Source organism: Peromyscus californicus, unplaced genomic scaffold, assembly GCF_007827085.1.
Source record: "Peromyscus californicus insignis strain IS unplaced genomic scaffold, ASM782708v3 Scaffold_24__1_contigs__length_46423439, whole genome shotgun sequence".
NCBI classification, from domain to species: Eukaryota; Metazoa; Chordata; class Mammalia; order Rodentia; family Cricetidae; genus Peromyscus; species Peromyscus californicus.
Window position 1 is genome coordinate 44,302,175 of NW_026294535.1, and position 27,531 is coordinate 44,329,705.

The 27,531-nt window shown below is 44.8% G+C and overlaps 1 protein-coding gene across 1 annotated transcript; it reads left to right on the top strand.

Moving 5' to 3' along the window:
* Nucleotides 1-7,572: 7,572 nt before the first annotated feature.
* Nucleotides 7,573-27,049, top strand: Ptges3 (prostaglandin E synthase 3). Its single transcript, XM_052753637.1, has 8 exons — nucleotides 7,573-8,008; nucleotides 18,391-18,504; nucleotides 19,030-19,099; nucleotides 19,752-19,850; nucleotides 21,374-21,463; nucleotides 24,177-24,239; nucleotides 24,970-24,994; nucleotides 25,897-27,049. Coding segments are annotated over exons 1-8 (483 nt in total). The 5' UTR covers nucleotides 7,573-8,006; the 3' UTR covers nucleotides 25,917-27,049.
* Nucleotides 27,050-27,531: the final 482 nt, after the last annotated feature.

The window sequence follows — 27,531 nt, forward strand, 5'->3', positions numbered from 1 at the left end:
ACTAGAGTTGCAGCCTGTGAGGTGTTGGGAGACATGGGTCCTCCGCAGGAGCAGCAAGTGATCTTAGCAGGAGCCATCTCCAGCCCCTCGTGTACTCTGATGCAGGCTTTTGCTGTAATCTATAATGACCTGGATCTGAACTGCACCTCAGACTCAAGATTCTTCCTCCTAAACCCTCGGAGTACAGCCTTACAGGCTTGAGCCTCCATACCTGACAGGAGGTTTTGTCTTGGGGAGTTTCACTTTGTAAAGCCAGGCTGTCCTCCAGCTCCCAGCAATCCTGCTTCAGCTGGGCGTGAGCTAGCACATCTGTCTGTGTATGTGTTCCTGTGAGTGCATCCACTGTATGTATTTGCATGTGCATGGAAGCCAAAGATCAGTGTTCAGGGTCTTCCTCAGTTCTCCAACTCATTGGTTTTTTTAAGTGGTTCCCACTTATGTAGCCTTGGCTGGCCTGGAAGTAGCTGTGTAGACCAGGCTGACCTCAAACTGCCTCCCAAATACTCCCAAATACCATGCCCAGGGTCTCCCACTGAACCTGAATGAATTTGGCTAGAATAGCTTGTCATTATCCTAGGGATCCATCTGTTACTAGGACTGGGGTTACAGATGGACACTGCTTCATCTGCGGTTTGTTTTTAACATGAGTGCTACTAGAGAGCTGAAACTAAGTCTTTTTAATTGGTTTTTTGAGTCAGGGTTTCTCTGTGTAGTTTTGGTGCCTTTCCTGGATTTCACTCTGTAGCCCAGGCTGGCCTTGAACTCACAGAGATCCGCCTGCCTCTGCCTCCTGAGTGCTGGGATTAAAGGCGTTCGCCACCACCACCCACCCGGCTAAGTCTTAAATGTGGCAAGCGCTTTACCACCTGAGCCTCCTCTCAGCTGCCTGTAAGTATACATATACTCTTAAAGGTGATGTTTGAGGTATGGGTGATAAGCGTGTACATATACTCTTAAAGGTGATGTTTGAGGTATGGGCGGTCTGAGCACAATAATAAAGTCAGAGTCGCCAATGTTAAGGTGTTGAATTAAGGGAAGAATTGAAAGCATTTCCCCTGGTGTCCTTCACCTAGAGCAAAGCCAGATTTGAATTCTCTGCTTCACTCTCCCATCTTACTCTGGCTGTGTGTGAGTCTGAGTCTCTGCCTGAAGACTTAAAAAAAGTCTGTGTCTGTCTGTATCCCTGACAAAGGGCTTTGCTCTTTTGTTTTGTTTTTAAATAGAACAGAAAGCATCACACAGGGCAGGAATGAAGGCTACTTTTACAAACATCTTTAACAGCATTTAACAAGGGATTGAGTAACTCCAACTGACCAAGATAACGAATCCTGTGAAGCAGTATCTGAATAATGGTCTCAGCATGTGTGGTGGATATTCATTTTATAAAGCAGCTTCCAATCTATTTGCTGTTTTCAGCAAATGACTATCACAGCATGCGTGTACATATAAATTACTCATAGAACAGGGACAGAGAAGAGTATATAAATTTACGATTAAAGCTATGTATTAGCTTGTAAAATTTGATTACATAGGAAATCCAAGGCAAGTAAGGTTGGTTGTTACACTGTTCTCTTAAAGGCAGGTTAAACAGGCCAAGTACAGTACAATAACAGTCTTAAGTCTTAGTTAAGTGACCTTGAGTTGTATTATTAAGTATGGCTGTAAGGTCCAGCAAAAATTCCAGTCAGGATATTTTTATAATTATGCATTGCCACAGAGATAACATATACTACCTTGCAAGAAGAAGAATTTTTTAATCTTTTTTCAATATTTTTTCTTTGATGTTTAAACCTTTTAAAGCCTCTTCCTCTAGAAATATTCTAGCTAATGGTGGGCCCATATTTATAGACCTTAGAAGTACCAAATCAAACTTCAGAACATGAGAAAGCTCGAACAAGGCACAGTCATTTACCTTTCCGTTACCGTCATACTAATGTTTCTAAATTGTACGAAGGTAAAGATGAAGCGCAAGAGAAAACACAGTAACCCTGTGTTTGAGTCTTGACCTTGCCCCAGTCAGAAATTGAGTTGTCGGTACATTTGCAAGACAAACCTGTTACAACTTGGGTCACATCGCTGATGGTTGAGACGACAGTTAAAGGCATGAAGTCTAATGTGAAGTCCATTGAGATGGGGTTGGGAAAGACAGAGGGGTAACCAAAGGAATAGGGTAGAGGAGAAGTGGATTATGGATTGCCATGCAGTGGGCCTGAATCTTCCAAAGTGTCTCACAAGAGACAGTTGTTTCAAAAGAACTTTTGATAAGGGAAACTCCCAAAAATTTGGGGTTGAGTTCTTCTGAATGTTACCTTCTAGTCTGTTACTTTACTTTCAATTCATCTATATTTTGTTACCAAGTTATTCAACTTCAGCAGCATCCCATTGTTAGAGAAACCTAATGCAAGTGGCCTAGTGTTCAGCACCAGTTGTTTAGCCTACTTTGTGAGTCTTGTGGTACCGGGCGTGAACCTAGAGCATCACACACGCCACACTCGCACTCTCCCTATACACACCGTGATGCTAACCTTTTATAACAGAGAGCGTCTGTCCAGGCTGATTCTGGGCTTGCCACTTAGTCCAGGCAGACCCTGAACTTGAGATTCTCTGGCCTCAGCCTGTGATTACAGGACTGTACTACCTGTGACCTTGTTAAATTTTTGTTTAGTCTCATATAGTCCAGGCTGGCCTTAAAACTTGCTTAGCTGAGGATGGCCTTGAATGCCTGATCCACCCCCCACCCTCAGTGCCAGAATTACAGTCACAGGCAGGTACCATGCTCTGTTTCCTTCTTAAGCTTAACTTTAATAATTTCCTTACACTTTGGGGTCCATATGCAGGCCAGAGGTTAGCAAACTACGGCTTGCAGACCAAATCTAACTCACTTGCCATCAGTTCTTACCAATCAGAGTAACGAGTGACGTATTTTTAATGGACAGGAAGACAGTTAACTCAAGCTTGTAATTCCAGCACTTGGGAGACAGAGGCAGGCAGATCTTTGGGTTTGAGGCCAACCTGATCTACACAGTGAATTACAGGACAGTTAGAGGGCTACATAGACTCTGTCTCGAAGGAAAAACAACAAAAAACTAGGAATAGAACTCAACTGTAGGGTGTTTGCTTAGCATGTATAAAATGCTGTGTTCAATACCCAGTACTAAAAAAATAATGTATTTCAAGCTGGTGATGTTTAGCCCAGTATTAGAATGTTTGCCGAGCATGTACAAGATCCCTGGTTCAAGCCGGGCGGTGGGGACACATACTTAATCCCAGCATTTGGGAGGCAGAGCCAAGCAGATCTCTTGAGTCTGAGGCCAGCCTGGTCTACAGAGTGAATTCCAGGACAGCCAGGGCTACACAGAGAAACCCTGTCTCGGAAAACCAAACAAACCAAAAAGTCCCTGGTCTTCAGGAAGCTCTGAGTCTGGAAGAAAAGAACTTCACTGGTGTTGGGACTGTTGACTTCCACCTGGTGTGGCTGCTGTGGTCTTCCTGGGAGATGAACAGGTTTGGTAGAATCTTCCAGAGGGACTGGGAACTTCCAGTTATTTCAGAAAACAGCACCTGCCCTTCCTCTGGAAGTGGGGATCCAGGCTGTGCTGAAGGCCCAACCAAGTGGATTTAGTTCAGCAGTGGAAAGAGCTTCCCTAGTCCCTCAGTTTAATTTCCTGCACCAAAAAAAAAAAAAAAAAAAAAAGTGGTTTTTGTTTTCTCCGGGGTCTCATCATGCAGCCAGACTCACTAGGTACCTGATGAGCATCCTGATCCTGCTTTCACTGCCCATGGGCTTGGGTCATCCGTGAGGGTGGTGGTTTGTTTTAATGTTAATCCTACTTGATGTGTATGGGTGTTTTCATCTGCATGTATGTCTGTGTGCCACTTGTATTCCTGGTGCCCTCAGAGGCTAGAAGAGGGTATTGGATCCCCTAGAACTGGAGTTACATATGTGGGTGCTGGGAATTGAACCTGGCTCCTATGGAAGAGCAGAGAGTGCTCTTAACTGTTGAGCCATCTCTCCAGGTCCCAAAATTCCATTTCAAACAGTACATTATGCCTAGAAATTCAATGTCCACTTGGTAACATAGCAAGACCTTAAAAAAAAATTCACATTTCGGCATCCTTAAGTAGCTTTATTGAAGCTGGGTACAGTGGTGGACATCTTTAATCCCAGCACTTGGGAGGCAGAGGCAGGGGGATCTCTGAATTTGAGAACAGTTCCAGGACAGCTAGGACTACACAGAAAAAACTTGTCTCAAAACAAAAAAAAACCCAATGTGTGTGTATGCATAATACAGACATATATCTTTATTAAACGTAGCCTCATTGACGTACATGTTGTCTTCACAGTACTACAGCAGCAGAGTTGAAAGAAGTTTTGACACAGTCTTACAGCCCAAGTAGATTTCAGACTTGCAGTGTAGCCAAGGCTGGCCCTGAGCCTCCGACCCCCCTTCCTCTACTTCTTGAATGCTGCAATTATAGGTTTATGCCACTACATACAGCAAAAGCAGAACAACCTGAATTTTTGCCAGTGATCACAGAACAAATTTTTTTTTTTTTTTTTTTTTTTGGTTTTGGTTTTTGGTTTTTCGAGACAGGGTTTCTCTGTGTAGCTTTGCGCCTTTCCTGGGACTCACTTGGTAGCCCAGGCTGGCCTCGAACTCACAGAGATCCGCCGGCCTCTGCCTCCCGAGTGCTGGGATTAAAGGCGTGCGCCACCACCGCCCGGCCACAGAACAAATTTTTATACAACCTGGGTATGTATATAAGTATATAAAAAGTAATACAAGGTAAACATTTACTGATTAATCATAATTTTTTGAAACAGTTCTTTGGTATACACATAATTTTACAGCTTATAAAGATGAAGGCAGTCTTACATACTAATGTTATGCTGGAGAGATTGCTCAGGCCTTCAGAGCACATACTGCTGTAGTTGAGACCCTGCATTTAGTTCTGAGCACCACAATGGGCAGCTCATAACCGCCTCTAACTACTTTAGGGGATGTGACACCCTCTCTGGCCTCTGAAAGTAACTGTACTCATGCATACATACACAAATGCTTTTCGTGGGAGGTGGAGGCAAGGTCTCCTTATATAGACCAAGCTGTCCTTGAACTTACTATGTAGACCATGGTGGCCCTGAACTCTCAGAGATCTGTCTCTGCCTCCTATGTTCTGGGATTAAAGGCATACACCACTACACTTGGCAAAATTCATTTAATTAAAAAACAACATTTTATGTGGCTGGAGAGATGGCTCCGTAGTTAGAGCATTTGCTGCCCTGGCAGAGGATCCAGGTCGAGTTCCCAGCACGCACACGCATAACTTTCTGTAACTCCAGGTTCAGGGGATCCTATGCCCTCCTGTCCTCCACAGACATTGCATCCACATGGTGCACACAGATACATAAATGCAGGCAAATCACCCACACACAGAATTTTTAAATTCATACGTATGTGGGTTTGTGTCTGTTGTGTGTGTGACAGAGAAAGAGAGTAAGTTTATATGTGTTAGTGTCCACAGAGATCACATGCATTGTATCTTCTGGAGCTGAAGTCACATGTGGTTGTGAGATGTTTGACATGTGTGTTTGGAAACTGAACTTGGGACCTTTATAAGGGCCATATATGCTCTTAACTGCTGAGCCATCTCTCCAAACCCCTCAAATGATAGTTTTAAAAACTGAATATTCTGCTGGGTAGTGGTGGCCCATACCCTTAATCCCAGCACTTGGGAGGCATTGGCAGGTGCTTAGGGTCTTGGGGAAGAGCAGACAGTGCTGTTAACCCCTGAGCCATCTCTCCAGCCCTGAAAAAAGTTTCCTAATAAGGCCTGTCCTGTTTCTTCCAGCTACCATGGTCGTTTTGTGCTTCCAACAATTTTGTATTTCCATCATAATAGTTGGTCTTTTTTCTTTTGGGGTGTGGTAGTAGTGGTAGTGCCATGGACTGAACCCAGGTTTCACCCATGCTAGGCAAGTACTCTACACCACTGAGCTACATCCCAGAGGCAGGATCTCTCTCTTAAAGCCCTGATATACAAACCAGACTGGCCTAGAATTCAGAGGTCCACCTGCCTCTGCCCCCCACCTGCCTCTGCCCCTGGACAAATGTTGGGATTAAAGACATGGAGCCATGACCCCCAGCTCTTTTTAAATTTTGAGGGAGCTGGAGAGATGGTTCAGCAGTTAGAGCACTGGGTGCTCTTCTCAAAAAACCAGGTTCTATTCCAAGAACCTACATGGTTCACAACTCCAGCTCTAGAGGAACTCCTGCCCTCTTTTGACCTCCATGTGGGCATCAGGCACACACGGGGTATACATACTGGCAAAATACCAAACCTCAGAAAAAAATTAAAAATTGAAATTTTGAAGCAGGGAAGTTGCCCAGATTGTCTTCAAACAATATGCAGCCCAGATTGGCCTGAAGGTTGCCCCAGCTTCCTCAGCTGAGATTGCAAGCCTGTGCCACTATGCTGAATCATTTTCTTTTCCCTGATGGGTGGTAAGATTCTCAGAATCGTAGTATTTCAGTTACCTGGCACTTGGGAAACGGGATCAGGACCACACGGTCAACATCACCTAAGAGTCTGGGCTAAGTGATACCAACAGCATTAAACAAAACGAAAAAGCCTGTAGTCCCAGCACATCAGGATTGCCCTAGATTTGAAGCCAGTCTGTACTGCATAGTGAGTTTAGGCCAGCCTGAACTACAGGAAGACAACACACGAACAAGTTTCTATCTATTTATATCCCCGTTCGCCGTACTGAGCCTAACGCCCCCATTTTGCAGCTCTGAACAGTTTTCATTGCACGGCACAGATAATACTTCATTTGGCTCCCCTTCAAGCTACCGCTCTTCCCAAACGTTTTGCACTTTGCTGAAACCTGTTGTCTACCTCTGCCCTGACCTGCCCATTTTTGACCAGCAAATAACTGCTCTTGGCTACTACCCTCACGAGACCTTATCCAGGGCATGACACAAGGATTTTAAATAGGCCCGCGGCCTCCTCATCTGAACTCACACGCATGGGGGCAGTGAAGGTCTAGACACCCTCCCGGCCTCACCTAGGGAAAGGAAGGCCCGCCCCAAAGGTAAATCCGCGCCAGCGCCTCCTCTGTCCGGGACAGGGTCCACCATGTGGACACGGCGCGGGGGTCCAGGCTCTAAGCACGAAGCCGCCGTTTTCCCACCCACTGCACCGGTTACAGCCAAGGTGTGGCGGCCGGTGCCACACGACTGTAATCTCAACACTCGGAGGCGGTAGAACCGCCGCGGGTTCGAGGCCAGCCTCTGGGGCTCGAGTGCGAGCCCCGTTCTCAAACAAACATGTCCACCGAGACGTCTTTCCGGAGACTTTGTCTCCTCGGGGCCCCGGTTTCCACCACTTGGCCGGCCAAGGTCTCCCGCGGCCCGGCCGTTTCCCGGGGAGAGCGCCCGGCGCGCGTGCTCGGGCGGTTGGCGGCCAACGGTCTGCTAACGCGAGAGGGGAGCACGGGAAGACGGCGCGAACAGGGCGGGCGGCTGGCGGGCGGGGCGGGCGGCTGGCGGGCGGGGCGGGCGGGCTCGGGAAGCATCGCGAAGGAGCCGGCAGGCCCCGCCCTTTCCGTAGAGATCTCTAGAAAGCCGCGCGGGAGCCCGAAAACACAGACTGCGCAGGCGCGGCGGCGGGGCCCGGGCATTTTGCTGCGTCACCAGCCGCCGCCCGGCCTCGCCAGCCCTCGCACGCACGCACGCACGCTCCTTCCTTCTCCGTCCTCGCGCCCCTCGGCCTCCGCTTCCCTCCGCTCCCGGGCTGAGGGAGCCGCTCTGCGCGCGGTGCATTCTGGGCATCGAGGTCGAGCCCGCCGCCGCCGCCGCTGCCGTCGCCTTCGGGGAGCGAGAAGAGGCCGCGACCGGGCAGAAGACGCCGGAGTCGCCGCCGCCGCCGCCGGAGAGGAGCCGCCGCGCCCGCCGCCGCCAGCGAGGCCCGCCCACCCGTTCGCCTGGCCCCCTGCCCCGTTCACCATGTGAGTGCGACATGCCGCCGCGGGCAGGTCGGCCCGGAGCGAGGCCGCGCCGGCCGGGGACCGCGGCGACCGGGAAACGGCCCTCGGCCCTCCCCCACGCGGCCCTGCGCCTCTCCCCGGCCGGCGGCGGCCCTGCCGGGCGGTGGGAGGCCCTGCGCCCCTGTTCCGGTTACCGTTGGCGGGCGGAGGACATCTTTTTTTCCTCCTCGGGCCCGTCCCCCCCGATGGGCCTGGCTGACTCGGAACTCCGCGAACTTAGCCGCGGGCGCCTGCAGCCGGGGGAGTCGCTGGGCCCCGGGGCCGAGGGCTGGCGGGCGCCCCCGGGAAGCCCTCGGGGCTGCCGATGGGGCTCCACGCGGCCCCCCGCCCGCGGCGGCGGCGGCGGCGGCGGGCACTGCTAGGCAACTAGAGGCGGCCGTGCCGTCACCACGACGAAACTTCCCGTCCCCACGTCTCCCGGGCCTCCCGGACTCGTTGCGAACTCCGTGGTCGGTCGCTTGTGCAGGGAGTAGGGGTGACTGTGGGCAGGCAGTTGTGCACGTGTCCGGTCACAGGACACTTGTGGACTTTTCCTCCACCAACTTTGCGTGGCGTTTCGTTGTGCTCCTTCCGTGTGAGGATGGAATGGGTATGGGGTGACCGCCTTACTGGCCAGAAGACCTTAAATTTGCTTATGTGGAGGTGGTTGTAGATTGTTACATCTCAGCTCTACGATAAAGGGACCTTGGTGGTTTTAACCTGTTAAGAATTTTTGGCCCTATTTTTCCAGGCCTTCCCTTCTCAGGAAAACTTTTCAGATGTGAGAACTGAATTTCCCAGTGTTTGGTGGTGGTGTGAGTGGGTGCAATGCACAACCCGAAAAGTTAGTTGTGGGTAGTGATTGAAAAGAAACCAGATTTTAACAATCGTACAGGTGTTAAGGGCTTGCTTGAATATTGTAGGACTAGAACTCTAAACGGGTGGAACATAGCCTCGAGCTAGTTGGTGGCTGAGAACAGGCCCTAGAAGAAGGCATGTAGTGCTGGAAAATAGGTAAAGAAATTTATTTATTCTTGTGTGAGTGACTGCTCCTGGAGGTGACAGGAAAACCTCTTCCATCCCATGGGAAATATATTCAAGTTGTCAGGGCAGCAGTGGGTGCCCTAACTTGTTGAACCAACTCACCAGCACCGGTTTAAATTTTATTTTCGAGGTGTTATGGATAGAACCCTATGTTAGGGGAGGGCTCTATCAACTGAGCTATATGCTAGTGCAACATTTTGGCTTAAGACAAATTGATGTAAAGCGTTTATTTCCTTTTTGATATTTAATATACCAAACAGATTGAACATCTGTAGGGAGAAAATGAATTGCTAGGTAAAACATAATCAATTTAATAGATGAACATAGTCAAACAAAACACCTTTTCATCGAAAAGTACCAATTTAGGAGCTGGAGAGGTAGTTCAGTGGTTTAACAGCACTGGCTTCTCTTGCAGAGGACCCGGTTCTATTAGCAGTACCCACATGGTGGCTACCAACCGTCCAAAACTTCAGTTTTAGGGATGTGGTCCACATATATGCAGGCAAGCATTCATGCACATAAAGTCAAAAAATACTTTATAAGCACTGTGTTTAAAATGACTTTTTGAAATATTTTCTGTAGTTAATAAGTGTAAATAATGAAAATTGCAGGTAGCATTCTTACCACCCCCCCTTTTTTTTTAAAAAAAAAAAAATTTCAGGGCTGGGGACCGAACCCAGAGCCTTGTGCTTGCTAGGCAAGTGCTCTGCCACTGAGCTAAATCCCAACCCCCCGCCATTCTTTAATTTTACCTTCAAAGGTAATGTTTTTGTTTACTCCCCCCCCCGCCCCTCGAGACAGGGTTTCTCTGTGTAGCCCAGGCTGGCCTCAAACTTACAGAGAGCTGCCTGCCTCTGCCTCTCAAGTGCTGGGATTAAAGGCATGTGCTACTTCCGCCCAGCACAAATTTTTCCTTTTAAGATTTTGTTTTTATTGGGACCGGAGAGGTGGCTCGGATTGAGTGGGTGCTGTTCTTGGAGAGGACCTGGGTTCAGCTCCTATCACCCACGTGGTGGCTCACAATCATCTGTAACTCCAGGTTCAGGGGACCCAGTGCCCTTTTCTGACCTCTGTGAGCACCAGGCAATCATGTGGCACATATATATATTTACATGTAGTCAATACACTAGTACAAATGAGAATATATATATAATTTATTTATTTATTTATTTTTATTTTTTTTTTTTTTTTTTGAGGCAGGGTTTCTCTGTGTAGTTTTGGTGCCTGTCCTGGATCTCGCTCTGTAGACCAGACTGGTCTCGAACTCACAGAGATCTGCCTGGCTCTGCCTCCCGAGTGCTGGGATTAAAGGTGTGCGCCACCACCTGGCAAAAATAAATATTTTAAAAATTATATTGTTTTTAATTATGTCTTTATGGATATGTACATTCTAATGCAGGTTCCTGCAGAGGTGTTAAGATCTGAATAGAGGCAGTTATGAGCCACCCAACCTGGTATGTGGGTGGTACCACCTGCTTGCAGCACTTCCAAAGGCCGGAATAGAGTGTTGGGTTGCCTGGAACTAGGTGGAGTTACAGATGGTTGTGAACCACCATATAGCTGTTGAGGGAGGATAGGCCCGAGGCCTCTGGAAAAGCACCCAGTGCTCTTAACCATTGAGCTGTCTTTCCAACCTCTATTAATTTGGTTTTTTGAGACAAGGTCTCACTATGTAGAGCTGGCTGGCCTGGGACTCACAGAGATCCACCTGCCTCTGCCTGCCCTAGTGCTCAGGTTAAAGGCGTGGACCACCATGCCTGGCCCTATTAACTTTTTTTTATAAGGTTTTTTTTTTTTTTTTTTTTTTTTTTGGTTTTTCGAGACAGGGTTTCTCTGTGTAGCTTTGCGCCTTTCCTGGAACTCGCTTTGGAGACCAGGCTGGCCTCGAACTCACAGAGATCCGCCTGGCTCTGCCTCCCGAGTGCTGGGATTAAAGGCGTGCGCCACCACCGCCCGGCTATAAGGTTTTTTTTGAGTTGGGTCAGTGAGGCCCTAGGTGGTCTACAGTCCACTACATATGGGGCTACCCTTGAATGCTTAATCTTTCTTCTGCCTCTACCTCCCAAGTACTGAAATTAGAGGTGGTACACACCATTAAGATAAAGGCCAGCCAGGCCTACATAGTAAGGCTCATGTGCGCACATAACTTTTATATTTTGTTTATTTATTATTTGGTTTTGGTTTTTTGTTTCTTTGTTTTCTAAGACAAGGTTTCTCTGTGTAGCCCTGACTGTCCTGAACTCCCTGTAGACCAGACTGGCCTCGAACTCAGGGATCTGACTGTCTCTGCTTCCAAGTTCTGGGATTAAGGGGTCTGCTACCTCACCTGGCTACACACTTTATTTATTTATTTGTTTGTTTGTTTGTTTATTTGTTTATTTATTTATTTTAAACTTGAACCATTATGCACACTTTGAATCAATCACATGCCTGATGCTGTTTTCAATGCTCAGTATATGGGGGTAGAGAGATGGCTGGTAGAAGAGCTGCCGCTGCTCTTCGAGAGGATCTGGGTTCAATTCTCAGACCCCCACATGGTGGCTGATGTAATCCAGCACCCTCTTTGGACCTCTCTGGGCCCTCTGGCCTCCAGTACCAGGGATTTTAGCAATGTCCTTACGTACATGTAGTCAACACACACATAAAATAAATATGAACAACTCCTTAGAAGATAAAAATGTTCAATATATACCATTTTGTAAACATCAAGGCATTTATGTGACTAATGACTTAGAATTCTAAAGTGAAAATTTAAAAAAAATCTGGCTGATGGTGTACTTTGTTGATGTCTCTTGTAAATAGACTTATTCTTTGAGACAGGGTCTCACTGTATAGCCCTGGCTGTTCTGGAACTGTAGACCAGGCTGGCCTTCAGCTCCCCAGTGCTGGGATTAAAGTTATACACCTATTTATTTACTAAACAAATAAATATTTATATACTTTGCAGAACTCCCAAAATAAAATCTTCAGCCTTCCGAACTTAAACAATGAGCATGTCCTATGTAAGTGTCTCGTAAGTTTGAAAAGAGCAACTGATGGCCTTTGTTCAATGTTGATTTCCTAACCACTGTAACCTGGCAACTGATTTTTTTTTCCTTTTGTTCATGTTGAGTTAGACTTTTAACTCGAAGGCATAGAAACAAAGTGACAAAAAATGCTGGATTGTAGGTTACTCCTATTGCTAATTTAACATTGCTTTGCTAAACTGCATTTTCTGTTTAAAAGTTTAGAACCCTGAAAATCATTTGGGGGTCTTAAATAGTTACTGGTTATCCTTGCCCCCTCCGGAAAACTCTAGAGCACATTGTGGGGCTTTAGGGTTTTTTTAGTTGGGTCTCACTACGTGTGCCAGGCTGACGTGGAACTTGTGACCCTCCTTCCACCACCAAGTGTGAGATGACAAGCATGTCCCACCATACCCAGCTCTGTAAATTCTTTTTATTTATTATTTTTTTTGGGGGGGGGGGTTTCGAGATAGAGTTTCTCAGTGTAGTTTTGTGCCTTTCCTGGAACTCATTTGGTAGCCCAGGCTGGCCTCAAACTCAAAGAGATCCGCCTGGCTCTGCCTCCTGAGTGCTGGGATTAAAGGCGTGCGCCACCACCACCCACCTGTAAATTCTTAAATGTAGAATTGTGTATTATCTTTTGCTATCAAGATAGAAAGAACCTAGGGCTTCATTCACCCATGCTTGGCAAAGCACTTCCAGTGACCTATACCCCCAGCCCTGTTGGTTATTGTATGAATTGATGGGGGTTTTTGTTTGTTTTTTGTTTTTTGAGGCAGTGGCAGCAGGTTGGATGGGTCTATGTAGACCATACTAGCCTTGAACTCACAGAGATCCCCCAGCTCTGCCTTCTGAATGCTGGGATTAAAGCTGTGTGCCACCACTGGTCCAGCCCCCTCTTTAAATTAAATCACAGGAACTACTGGAAATTCAGCTTCCAGAAGCTAGAACTTAATAAAAGATGGGGATATGGTACAGTTGAATCTCCTCCAACTAATATGTACATGTAGGTTAGTTTTTTTTCTCTGAGACATGTTTCTCTGGGTAGACCAGGCTGGCTTCAAATGGAGATCATCCTGCCTCTGCCTCTAGAGTGCTGGAATTAACAGTGTACATCACTGTAGCCAGCTAAAACTTCCTTCTTTCTTTTCAGCAGTGCCGTGCCTGGCCTGGCTCTGCTGCCTTCACCTCCCAATGTTGGATTACAGGTGTGCTCCACTGTGCCTGGCTTTCCATAGCAGAGCTGATACAAATACAACAGTTTTGTTTTCCTCCTTTTGTGAGCTCCTGATCCTTCTACCTCCACATGAGTACTGTCCATAGAAAGGTAGGGGCAGGAGGTTTGTTGCAGTTGAATGTCATCCAAGCCTGCATAGTTAGGACTCCCTCAGGCGGTGGTTCACACCTTTAATCCCAGCACCTGGGAGCAGAGCCATGAGGATCTCTGAGTTCGAGGCCAGCCTGGGCTGTACAGAGTGAGATCCAGGACAGGCACCAAAACTACACAGAGAAACTCTGGAGAAAAAAAGACTCCCTCATTAAAAACACTGAAAAGAGGACTGGGAAAATGGTTCAGCCAGTAAGAGTACTTGCTGAACAAGTGTGAGGACCTAGGTTCCTATTTCCATCACCCAGGGGCTGGAGAGGTGCAATTGATGTGTGTATGTAGTGCGTATGCATGGATAATTGTGGGAGGGGGACGGACTGAAGCTGAAGCCTGAGCAGAGTCTTCCTACATAACCATATTATTCATTGAAGTGTGGTCTTGAATGGTTCAGAGAATGTAGACCAGGCTGTCCTGGAACTTGTAGTGATCCTCTACCTCAGACTCAAAAGTGCTATGACTACAGTGTAAGCCACCACACCTGGCTCAAGGAAGAGCTGGGATTTTCCTCTCCTGTTGCATCTCCAGAACAATTCCCAGCACTACCTTCCAGTAAACATTTAATAATGTTCAAGCTCTGATGTGCTTTGGCTATAGGGCATGATTACATGAGATGCTTTTGATGGCTAGGGTTGGGCCTGAGGTCTGCTGTGAGTCTCATTACTCTGTAGCACATCTTCAGTCAAATTCACCTATGCCCCATGTTAAGCCTATCGAAAAGTATATTGGGGTGGTGGTTGAAAAATAGTTAGCAGGTCTGGGAGATGGGCCAGCAGTTAGCAGCACTTACTAGCTGGGCAAGGTAGAGCATGCCCTCAATCACAGTTCTTAGGAGGCAGAGCTAGGCAGTTCTCTTGAGTTGGGGGCCAGTGTGGCCTATATAGTTTCAGGACAGCCAGGGCTATATAGAGACCTGTCTCAAAAAACAAAAACTAAAAGCACTTAACTGCTCTTGGAGAGGACTTGATAGTTCCCAGCAACCATGTGGAGGCTCACAACCCTCTATAACTCTAGTAAAGGGGATCCATCTGACTTCTGTAGGCACAATAGTCATATATATATGAACCTTTAACTGTGAGAGAGAGAACTGTTTATCTCGGCAAAGCATCGCCAAGCCAGTATTTATTTATATGTAAAGTACCTTTGATGTATGTGTGAGTTCTTTGGTTTAGGACTGTTAGTTACAGTTTGGCCAGATCTTTAACTGGAAAACACTATAGCTTCCCCTTGAGCTGACTCAGCCTCTTTCTTAGCTCACCTAATACTGGAGAGAAACCTACTTTGCTGTTTTTGAGTAATTTCTAGATGAGGCTATTATGTGGCTAGATGGTAGCACTTTTTAAAAGATTTTGTGTGAGTTTGCTAGATGTGTGAGGGTTCCTGAGGAGGCCAGAAGAGTGTCCAGTCCTTTGGAGTTGGTAGGTGCTGAGAACTGAACACAGGTCGTTCTGATGTTTCGGTTTTGCTTTAAGGTCTTCTTGAAGAGCAAATACCTTTTAGTGCTGGGCCATTTCTCTGCCCCTCATCCTATTTTCCCTCACTTATTTCAAGTAGAAATTCAGATATTAACAATAGCTTATCACATTTATATGTAGAGAGACTTGATTTGTATATTAGTAGATTCTAGATACTACTATGAGAGTTTGGCAGGTTTGGGACCAACTGCAGAGTGAGACCTTAACATTAAGATGAGGTAAAATACTACACTGAATCCTGGTGTACGTGTTATTTGGAATTACTAGTGGAAGAGAACCAATTCAGTGTGTGTGTCACAAGGAGATTGATTTTGGCTTGCCTACATGATGCTATGTCAGCTGAATAGTTCAACAATGACTGACTACCCAGAAAAATCCAGAACCTAGTAGTTGCTTTTAGTCACTTCCAGTCTGGTGCTGAAAACCTGGAGGAGACCCAAAGAGCTGCTGCTCGTCTTCGGTCCTCTTGGGAAGCATGAAGCAGTGACGGCAGCGGGGCAGATGAACTTGCCATGGAAGGTGCAGTCCACGATTATTTAGGATGTGTCTTCCCACTTCAAATAATTCACAGGAATGCCTCTTTTAGTTGATTTAGAATCCAAGATTATTTGGGGTCTATTTATCTGTCACTTTTTTGTCCCCAACGGACTACTTTATTTTCAATTTAAACATTGTTTAGTAAACATAGAAAGTCTAGGTGCCTATGGTAACGTGCAGTTTACTAAAGTTTTCTAAAGGTAAGCAAAGGACACTTGGGTAATAATGGTGAGCTGCAGCTATTAGTCTTCACTGAACAAGCAAGTTTGTTACAATTTTTATTATTGGTGGGTGGGCTCATGTATGTGTGTGGGCATGCATGTGGAGGGATGTGTCTCGGAGTCCTGTTTTCCATCTTTATGTCAGTTCTGGGAATTGAAATCAGGTTGCCAGGCTTGTGTAGCAAATACCTTTTACTTGGCTGCTGAGCCATCTCACCAGGGCAAGGTAGACTTTGTTTTCTTTTATTTATTGTTTGGTTGGTTGGGTTTTCAGGGTGGAGTTTTGCTGTGTAGCCCTAGCTGTCCTGGAACTGACTCTGTAGACTAGCCTGGCCTCTTGCCTGCCTCTACTTCCTGAGTGCTGGGATTAAAGGTGTGTGCCACCAGGCATGGCAAACAGCTCAGACTGGACTGCTCCAAAGGGAAAAAGCACTCCATACAGAAATGAACTCATCTTACTTAAAATACTTGCAGTGCTTGGGTTCAAACCTAGGGGCTTGCCTGTACTAGGCAAATGCTCTAACACTGAACTATACTACTAACTCATGCCATTTCGGGGGAAAGTAGTTGAGAAAGGGTCCTACTCCAAAGCCTGGCTTTACCTGAACTTCAATAGTTTTGCTACATCTGCATGCCAAGTGCTGGGATTATAGACATAAACCACCAAGCTCAGCTAGTTTTAATTAAATTTTTCTTCATTGCTGAAAATTTCTAGCGTATTAGCAACAGTGGCCTCTAAGATCTACCCTGCTAAGGACAGGTTTGGTGGACTTCTTTGGCCCTTTTCCAAGTCTCTGAATAAAGTGTTTGGCCAACCACCACCACCCCATTTTTTTCCGTTGTAGAAAAATTCTAGACTGTGCTTGGTGGTGTGTGCCTTTAATCCCCACAGAGGCAGGCAGATCTCAGTGAGTTCGAGGACAGCCTAGGCTATGGTTTCCAGCATCTGTATCTGGTGATTGACAACTGCTTGTAATTCCAGTTTTTCTGACCTCTATGGGTACTTGTACACAGGTGCAAATAAATAACACTAAGCTAGACCTGGTGGCTTGTGTCTATAATCCAGCATTTAGCAGGCAGAGCCAGGAGGATCACAAGTTAGAGGCCTGTCTGTTCTACATAGTGACTTCTGCATTAGCCAGGGGGCTGTGTAGAGAAACCCTGTCTCAATTACTGCCTCCTGCAAGTAATTCTCTGGCTTTACAGGCACATTGGTGTGTACACACACAAAGAGGAATGTTACTAATAGCAAGTGATTGTTAATATTCATATTATTTTACAAGGGATAAAGGGCATTTGAAATCTCTCAAAAGTGCCAGGTAGTAGAGGTGGCTTACCTTTAATCCCAACACACTCAGGAGGCAGAGGCAAGCGGATCTCTTAAGTTCCAGGACAGCCAGGGCTACATAGAAAAACTCTGTCTCGAAAAAGAAAACAAGAATGAAATCTCTTAAATTGAATGTGAATGGTGTACACCTGTAATTCCATCATTCAAGAGGCAGGGACAACTATTACTGCAGGCCAACCTGCACTTAAACAGCAAGACCACTACCAAAACAACCCAAAACCCCAAGGGTAGGAGGTATAGTTAATAAAGAAAAACTCAATAGGTGTTGCAGTAAGAGGTAGCTTTTATTCTGGTGGGCTTATTGTCATTTCAAATTAGGAAGCCACCATGTGTCCTTTTTTAACTTACTAGTCACTATGTGTGCATGTACCAATGCACATGTTCAAGTCAAGACAACTCGTAGTTCTAACACCAAGTGGGTCCCGGGGAGCCACCTCAAGTGGTGTAACTTGGCTTTTGTATCTTTGTATGAGTGTTTTGCCTACTGATCTTGGATCCTTTGGAACTGAGGTTACAGGTGGTTGTGAGCTGCCATGTAGGTGCTAGGAATTGAACTCAGATCCTCCACAACAGTAGCCAGTGCTCTTAGCTGCTGAGCCATCTCTCCAGCCCTTGCTCTTGTTCTGTGAAACAACAATGTAATATGTAGTCCAAGCTGGTCTAAAATTCCCAGTCCTCTTACCTTAAATCTCCTGAGTTCTGGAATGAAAAAACAACATACCATAACACTTCTGTACTTTTCAGTTGTTATTTTGTTCCAGGGTTTAGTACATAAAACTCTGACCTTGTAAATGCTAGGCTAAAATTATGCCGCTGACTGCATCCCTGTTAACTTCTAAATTTCTAATGTTGAAATCAGGGTTATAAAATACTACTACATTTATCTGAAAGTGGCTTATAATTAAATCTGTACATCTTAGTTTTAGTGATAATGGTTTAAAGGATCATCACCTAGTGATTGACAGGAAATTAAACATTAGATTTTGGCTTTTAAAATCCCTGTTAACACTGCTGAGCGTCTGTGAAGGAAAAGGTAGTTGGTTTTTAAAGACTATTTTCTGTCCTACAGTGATACTAGAAAGATACATGGCATTGTTGGGTAGGCAAGGAAAGGTGAGGTGTTTGAGGCCAACATGGGCTATTGTGAAACCCTTCCTTATTCCCCCACCTCCCAAAATTAAATCCCTATTAAAGTTTATGTCCTCCTGAAATTAGTTTGTTGGAGCCCTTGAAATGTAGGGTAAATATAAAATAAAACTTTAAAATGTGATGGAGTAGAGAAATAAGTAAGTAATGTAAAATCATAAGTACTCAATTCCTGCTTGAATTTGTCATTTTCTCTGTTTATAGGCAGCCTGCTTCTGCAAAGTGGTACGATCGAAGGGACTATGTATTCATTGAATTTTGTGTTGAAGACAGTAAAGATGTTAATGTAAATTTTGAAAAATCCAAACTTACTTTCAGGTAATTTGCCTTTTGTCTTGGGGGGAGGGTGACTGTTGCTGTGATGAAACACCATGACCTGAAGCAGCTTGTGGGGGAAGGGTTTATTGGGCTTAGACATCTACTGTTCATCATCAAAGGAAGTCAGGGCAGGAACCTGGAGGCAAGGGCTGATACAGAGGCCATGGAGGAGCGTTGTTTACTGACTTGCTTCACGTGGCCTTTTCAGCCTGCTTTCTTATGGAACCTAGGACCACCAGCCCAGGGATGGAACCACCCACAATGGACTGGACCCTCCCCCATCAATCACTAATTGAGAAAATGCCTTACAGACTGGCCTACAGCCCAGTCTTAGGGAGGCATTTTCTCATTTGAGGCTCCCTTCTCTCAGATGACTCTAGTTTGTGTCAAATTAACAAAACTAGTCACTACACCTTTTTACGTCAGTGTTACCCAAAGCTTACTTCAGATAACTGAGTGTCTACGCTTTTTTTCTTTGCTGATCTATTGTTCACAGAGGCTGATGTGAATCTCTCTCTTTTTTAGTTGTCTTGGAGGAAGTGATAATTTTAAGCATTTAAATGAAATTGATCTTTTTCACTGTATTGATCCAAATGTAAGTAGTATTAATGCTTTATTCCGATTTAAATTATGAGGAAATAAGAATGCTGATAGTAAATGTTAAGTCTATAACAATTTATAGAGACTGCTTTTTTTGTTGTTGTTGTTGTTGAATGCTAGCCATGAATGTACTTGCCTTTAATGAACGAGACTGCTATATTTTGCAACCTTCTTTCTGCATGTTTTTTATTCTGTCACTGGACAGATGACATCACCTTTGAAGCCTGTCTTTAGATCTGAAATTTTTAGTAGCTGAGAGCCTGAGGAAAAAACCAGATAGGTTTTTTTGTGCCTATAAGGTGAATTTTCAGGAAGTTGAGGTGCAGGACAGCTTTGCCTACATAGAAAAAGCATCTCAGAAAAGCCGAAGGAAAGAAGCCAAGCTTAGTGTAGAGGGTCACATAAAAACTGTTAGCACTCAGATAGAGAGTTGAGGACAAGTGAGGCTGCACCGTGACAGCCAGTTACGGAAATGCAGCTCTGAGAGAGTACTCCCAGTGTGTTTTCAGATCCTAGGTTTGACCTCTAACAATACAATAAAAAAAAAGGTTAAAGAGCAATCAGAAAAGGGAGAAGTAGAAAGGAACAGGCTATTCTTTACCGTGATAGTAGAGAGGTGAAATGGTGTGACGATTCTCCTGTTTCAGGATTCCAAGCATAAAAGAACGGACAGATCGATTTTATGTTGTTTGCGGAAAGGAGAATCAGGCCAGTCGTGGCCTAGGTTAACAAAGGAGAGGGCAAAGGTGGGTGCTCATTTTCTGTGCTTGAGAAGTAAAAAAATGTTTTTATAATAAGATTTTGTTGTTTTTTGGTTTTTGAGACAGGGTTTCTCTGTGTGGTCTTCATAGTAGTGTAAAAGCTGGTGTTCTGTGCCTGGCACTCTCATCAAATGTCATGAAATAAGTCCCTAGTTGATAACAATCCTTTACATTCGAGAGACACAGGCTTTTGCACCAGGCATGGTGGCACATTTGAGGCTAAGACAGAAAGATTGTGACATTGAGACTCGCTTGCCTGGGTGTCTTAGAGTTACTTACTGTTGCTGTGATAAAACACCAGAGGAAGCAACTTGGAGAAGAAAGGATTATTTGGTGTACACTTCCACATCAATAGTCCCATCACTGAAGGAAGTCAGAATGGGAACTCAGAGCAGGAACCTGGAGGCAGGAGCTGATGCAGAGGCCATGGAGGGTGCTCTTCACTGGCTTGCTCCCGTGGCTTGTTTAGTCTCCTTTCTTATGGAACCCACCAGCCCAGGGATTACTCTGCCCCACAGTAGACTGGGCCCTCCCCCCATCAATCACTAATTAAAATGTTATACAGGATTGCCTACAGCCTGATCTTACAGAGGCAATTTTTCAGTTGGATTCTCGTCTTTCAGAGGACTCTAACCTGGGTTGAGATGACATAAAATAGCCAGAGCCTGTTCTTTTTTAGAGATGGGCTTGGTGCTTTGTGTCTACAAGATCCTGAGTTTACTCCCGGACACAGAAGAATTTGACCCAGGCGTGGTGGTTCATGCAGAGGCAGGAGAATCACGAGTTCAGGACCACCATGGGCCAAAGAAGTTAAGACTGTCTAAAACAGGGAAAGGGAAAGAAATTTTGCAGAGGAAAAGGTTTTATAAGTTATTTGGTTATCATAGGGGAGCAAAGTTTGGTGTCACTTAAAATTCAAGGAATTGGAGACTGGCTGCCAGAATGACTTACTAAATAGGCAAAGGTGATTGCTGCCAAACCTGAAGACTGAGTTTGATTCTAAGAGCTCATGTGGTAGGAGAGAACCGACTCCAAGTTGTTGTCTTACCCTCTTGCTCCTCCTCACATACAATGTCTTAGAAGTGCTGTGTGTGTGGTGCTTATCCCAGTATGTAAGAGGCAGAGGCAGGCGGATATCTATGAATTTAAGCCAGCTAGGGCTTCCTAGTAAGGTCCTGTCTAGAGTGGAAACAGTGGCATTAAGGATGTAGCCCCATTGGCAGAGTGCCTAACAGGCTGCACACAAAGCTACAGCCTGGTGCGGCCTGGTGGCGTGTCCTATAATCCATGTCCCAGGGGGTCAGTAGTTCCAAGGGTAGCCTTTGTGATATCAGACAATGCTTCTTACCAATGACTATTTTTGTGTAAAAGGAAAGTTAAATGATTCATGGGCTTGTTACTGCTTTTAGTTTTACTTGGATTTTTCTCTTTTGTGCTAATTTTATGTCCCCTTAGTGGTTGTAAGTTCAAAAAACTTAACACAGGGTGATGTTTTTGTTGATCTGTAGCTTAATTGGCTTAGTGTGGACTTCAACAATTGGAAAGACTGGGAGGATGATTCAGATGAAGACATGTCCAATTTTGACCGTTTCTCTGAGGTGAGTTCTCTTAGTGATGTCCTCTACCCTGTTCCCATAATACTGTTCTGTACAGTCATTTTAATGTTTTTCCTTTTAATGTGTATGGATGTTCTTTGCCTGCGTATGTGTCTGTGCACCATCTGGGAACCTGGTGCCCATGGAGGTCCAAAGACGGTGTCAAGAGTCCCAGGAAATGGAGTTACAGAGGGTTATGAACCACTGTGTGATTGATTACTAGAAGTCAGACCCTGGTCTCTTCTGCAAGAGGAACAAGTGCTCTCCACCAGCCCCTCAAAGTCGCCTTTTAAAATTATTTTCAAAGCTTCATGTTATGGGGACCTATGAGATGACTCCATGTATACAATCATGTGTTAATGAATGTAACTTCAAAAACTGATATACAGAAATTAAAAACTGAATGATGTGGTGCTGGAGAGATGGCTCATTGGTTAAGAGCACTGGCTGCTCTTCCAAAGGACCTGGGTTCAGTTCCCAGCACCCACATACATGGTAGTCACAGCTGCTTATAACTCCATTCCTAGGGGATCCTGGTGGTCCTCCTCTGGTCTCTTCAGACACCAGGCTTACATATGCTGCACAAACATACATGCAGACAAAACACCCATACACACAAAATCTCAAAAATACAATCAAATTTCCTTTAAAAAAGTACAATCTCTCAGTCCAGTACAAGTAGTTGTGCAAGCCTAATATTGGCACCATTCAGGAGCATGAATTCAGCAGTTGTACTATACTTTGAACCATATAGTACAAATTCACCTTTTTGTTGTTTTCAAGACAGGGTTTCTCTGTGTAGCTTTGGAGCCTATCCTGAAACTTGCCCTACGTAGACCAGGCTGTCTTTGAACTCACAGAGATCTGTCTGCCTGCTTCTGCCTCCCAAGTGCTGGGATTAAAGGCGTGTGCCACCACCGCCTGGCCAAGTAATTTATTTTTATGTGCATTGGTGTGTTGCCTACAGGTAGTCTGTGTGAGGGTGTCAGATCTTGGAGTTACAGACAGTTGCTAGCTGCCGTAGTGCTGGGAATTGAACACAGAAAGAAGAGCAGCCAGTATTCTTAACCGCTGAGCCATCTCTCTACAAGTACACCTTTAAACACCAGCATCAGGTTCCAGAGAGATGGTTTAGCGGTTAAGAGTTCCTCTTGCTCATGCAGAAGACCTGGGTTTGGTTCCCAGCAACCTTAATAGTAGCACAACCGCCCATAACTCCGATTATGTGTATGAATGTTAGCTTGCATATGTATCTGCCTAAGGAGATCAGAAAATTTACTGGTGGTTATGAAACACCATGTGGGTATTTTTTGTTGTTGTTGTTGTTGTTTGTTGACAAGGTTTCTCTGTGTAGCTTTGGTGCCTGTCCTGGCTGCTCACTCTGTAGACCAGGCTGGTTTCAAACTCACAGAGATCGCCTGCCTCTGCCTACCAAGCACTGGGATTAAAGGTGTGCACCACCACTGCCTGGCTCAGAAAAGGACTTTTATGCTGTTTTGTAAAATGTTACAAATACGTTACTATGACCAAAGTGGGAAATATTTGTTAGTTATATGTAAACTAAGTAAAGAAGGAATGTGGTTCAGTTGGTGAATGCTTACTCAGCTTGCATGAAGCCCCGATTCATTCTCGATCCTCAGAATTTTGTGAAGCCAGGAGTGATAGCAGACATGGTAAGTGGATACAGGGTCAGGAAGTTCAAGGTCATCCTCAGCTCATAGTAAGGTCAAGGCCAGTCTAGTCTACACCAGATTATCTGAAAATTAAAAATTAGGGGCTAAATTTCCAACTTCATGTGCTTAACTGCTTACTTAAGCATCTCATGGGAAGAAGATATCAACATCTCTTCCTCTTGAGTTCTGGAATTAAAGGTGTGCCCACCACTGCCCAGCTTTGACCCTGTCTGGTCCAGAATGTACTGTGTAGCTCAGGCAGGCTGTATGTGAATGCTTATTTTGCATGTGTGTTCACATGTATGCCTGGTGCCTGAAGAGGTCAGAAAAGGGCATGAACCCCCTTAAACTGGAGTTTGCTGTTGATCAATAGTTGTGGGCTACCATATGTGTTCTGAGACTGAAACTCAGGCCCTCTTTGAGATCAACAAGTACTCTTAACCACTGAGCCATCTATCCAGACCAAGATAGTTTTTAACTACCAAAGGGATGTTGGTGTTTTTGTTGTTGTTGTTGTTGTGCTGGTGTTACTTGTTTTGTTTTTCCTCTACCTCCAGAGGTGACTATACCCTGCTATAAAGAAGGGTTTTTTTTTCTTCCCTGTGCTAGCTCCTTTCCTTCCTTTCTCTGTGGATACCATATAGATGTCCAGAGGCCCCTGGGATTGTGAATCGTTGGGTATTGGTTCTGGGTCCTCTGTAAGAGCAGTAAATGTTCTTAACCACTGAGCCATGTTTCTGTCATATGTAGGTATCTTGCTGGGTGGAATTTAGCAACTTTTTTTTTTTTTTTTTTTTTTTTTTGAGACCTCGGGATGTCAGGCTTGCTTGCCTTTTATCTCAATTTGTAGTTGAGAATGACCTTGAACTTCTAAAGTCATCTGCCACCACGTCCTACTTGGCCTGTCTCGTGTTTTCAGGGAAGAAGTGGTTTCTTTTGCATTCATTGGTGGGAACCTGTGATGGACTGAAGGGTTATATCTGGAATGTGCAGCCTATTAGGCTTTTGAACATTTTAAAAACTAATTTTTATGCTTCATATAGATGATGGATCATATGGGTGGTGATGAGGATGTAGATTTACCCGAAGTAGATGGAGCAGATGATGTAAGTATACAAACCCTCTTTTCCTAATAGTAAAAGGCAGTTTATTTACAGATGGTCTTGCATGTTCAATGGCTCCCCCTGCAAGTGTGCACTCACATCCATATCCCAGCACTGGGGAAGCAGGTGGATCTTATGAGTTCCGGGACAGCCAGGGCTGTTACACAGAGAAACCCTGTCTTGAAAAAACAAAAAAGAAAATAAAGAAAATGAGTGTCTTACCAAGGATATAAATAGGATTTAAAACCAAGTCAGAGACTATAGTAATAAAAGGATGTGACTGCATTAAGAGGAGCACATATTGGACTGTTAGACATACTTTCCTCAATATTCTGTTAACATCTTAACACAAAGTTATTTATGTAGTTGGGAGAATTCTCAACTTCAGTATGTAGAATTAGAATTCATTGTTGTCTTTGTATTGAGTCTTTTTTTCCTTTAATTGAATGGCAAGATACGGTAACAAGCGGGGGAGAACTGAAGCTGAGCTCAATTCCAACCAAGAAGTACACGATACAAGAGCCGGGTGGTGGTGGCACACGCCTTTAAATCCCAGCACTTGGGAGGCAGAGACAGGCGGATCTCTGTGAGTTCGAGGCCAGCCTGGGCTACCAAGTGAGTCCCAGGACAGGCTCCAAAGCTACACAGAGAAACCCTGTCTCGAAAAATACAATCTTAGGGTTTAAAAAGAATGTGTTGTCAACTTGGTAACGTTTTTAAATTTCTTCTGCAGGATTCACAAGACAGTGATGATGAAAGTAAGTGAATGGGTTTTGGGGGTGGGTTGTTACTGTTTCCAGTGTAGTGGTTGTCTTACACTGAGACCACATTTCAGAATAGACACCAGTGTTCTTTTTAAGCTCAAGGACAATTTAGTTGAAGAGAATGGTAGAGCACAGGTTAGGATCCCAGCAACCACCAGGAAAAGACCATACCTATTGTTTTCACACAAGGTTTCTCTGTGTAGCCCTGGCTGTCCTGGAACTAGTTCAGGCTGGCCTCAAACTCAGATCCGCCTGCCTTTGGCTCTCAAGTGCTGGGATTAAAGGTGGACACCGCCACCTCCCAGCACCTTTCTGTTTGTGTTTGTCTGCATGTGTGTCTGTGCACGGTGCATAGCTGGTGGCTGGGGGACAACAGAGGCTGTCGGAGCCAATGTGAGCCACCGTGTAGGTGCTGGGGATTGAGCCTGGGTTCTCTAGAAGAGTAGCAGTCTCTCCAGCCTCAAGAGCATACTTTTCAAATTGGGCATGGAATAGAATTAGCTTATTAAGAAAGGAGAAGGCACTGGGCATGGTGGTGAATACCTTTAATCTCAGTACTGGGGAGGCAGACAGGTGGATGGATCTCTGAGTTCCAGGACAGCCAGGAGTACACAGAGAAACCCTGTCTCAAAAAAACAATAAAAGGGAGTGGGAGAGGGGAGCATTCCCAAGAATGAACTAAGGGCTAATGAACTAAGGAAGGAACCTTTAGAAAGCCTTGTTGTGGTTCTTAGAAATCATTTACTCTTTGATATTCGCTCTGTTCATAAGTGCATACACGAAAGTGCTTACCGGGGAGCTTTCAGTTCTGCCAGCTACTTCTCTACTGAGACGTTAGAGTGTTAGATTCTCAGATTCTCTTGTAGACCTTGCTGACTGTTTTAAACTCCTTTCAGAAATGCCAGATCTGGAGTAAGGAATGTTGTCATCGCCTGGATTTTGAGAAAGAGAAATAACTTCTGCAAGATTTCGTAATTGAGAAAATTCCTGAGTTGATAGCTCTAAAGGCAGATGCTGTATTTGCCTCCTTTAACCCATTTTTCAACCTTTTTTTTTTCTTTTTTCTTTTTTTTTTTTTTTTTTAAGGCTTCACTAAGGGTTGATAATGTACCATTGTATGGGGCAATTTAAGTCAGCTAAGGCAATATCCTTATGCATGAACATTTCCCAGGATTCCATGAAGCAGTTGAGATCCTAGGCAACTGACACAGCAGCTCTGATGAATAAACACATTTTACCTAAGTCTTCTTTCTATAACAGTTACTTACATGTTAGGAAGCTCTCAGCTTAGGGAAGAGAACTAGTTTTAGATCCTAGACCATGGACTTGAAGGGGCTGAAACAAATTGGCTGATATCTTAACCTGATACCCTGTCATTCTTCCAGTGTACCTTTCAGAATTATTCCACTAAAGTTTATTTTTTAAAAAATGTACTTTACATTATTGTATGTGATCATTTGTCAGTGTTGAGGTGTATTTTAGCTAAAACTAGTGAATGCCCTAACTTAGATGGTTCTTGAAGCCTATACATTTGGTATTGTTTGGCCCTTAAGCTTTTACATCTCTTAGCATGGAGGACGAAGAAAGCTGTACATTGTTGCTTGAGAGTCTGTACATTTTAGACCAGATTTGTATTTGCACTGTCAGTATGGCAAATGAGTGGAAAAATGTTAATACACTATTGGATTTTTTTATTTCCTGTTTTGATTTCAGCTTATGCCCTGGCTGGAAAACCTCAATTTATGTTCATGACAGTGGGGATTTTTTTAAATGTCTACATTCTTTCTAATAAACTGTTGGAAGATTTCTTGGCTCTCCTCCTAAGTGTCTGGTTTGCTGTAATTTCATGTATTTACCACTTACTGGAATGGAGTTTTTATTTTTTGAGGGAAAACTTGGGACTGCTCCTGTTTGGAAAGAGGCTTGCTGTATTGTCACAGGGAACCCTTTAAAGTGGATCTGTAATGGAGAACTGTAGATGCACTGTGCAGCAGCTGGAACAGTGTTGTGACTTGATTGAAATAAAACTCAATGTGTTGTCCTCCTGTACATCCTTCAGCTCCTGCGTTTGAGCAGCGTTCCTCCCCAGCTTCTGGAGTCTGTCCAGCAGGAGAATGCTCTGTGTCTCAGTATTCTGTTGCTGGTTGTTTCAGCCAATGTTGAATGAATGCTAACGTACAAAGATTGATTCCTTGACGATTTCTGTGTGTACGCAGCTCAGAAGTTGACCAGTCAGAGAACAACAGATAAAGATTTGGAGAGCTGGCTCAGGTGGTTACAAAGTGAAACTTCATTTTGGGGTGTGTCACAGCACATTACTATTGGCTTTTTAAAGACCTTTTCTGTGTATGTGTGTGCCTGAGGTTATATGTATGCTCCATGTAAAGACTGGCTTGATGCACACCTGACGCCCGCCCTATGGGAGGCAGACAGGTGTCATCTCTGAGTTCAAGGCCAGCCTACTTTTTTTGTTTGTTTGGTTTTTCCTTCCAAGACAGGGTTTCTCTGTAGTTTTGGTGCCTGTCCTGGAT

What these genes read in the sequence shown, in the direction of transcription:
- Ptges3 (XM_052753637.1), top strand. An exon ending in TAACAAAGGAGAGGGCAAAG is followed by an intron (nt 19,851 to 21,373) that starts GTGGGTGCTCAT and finishes GTTGATCTGTAG; the next exon opens with CTTAATTGGCTTAGTGTGGA. An exon ending in ATTTTGACCGTTTCTCTGAG is followed by an intron (nt 21,464 to 24,176) that starts GTGAGTTCTCTT and finishes TGCTTCATATAG; the next exon opens with ATGATGGATCATATGGGTGG.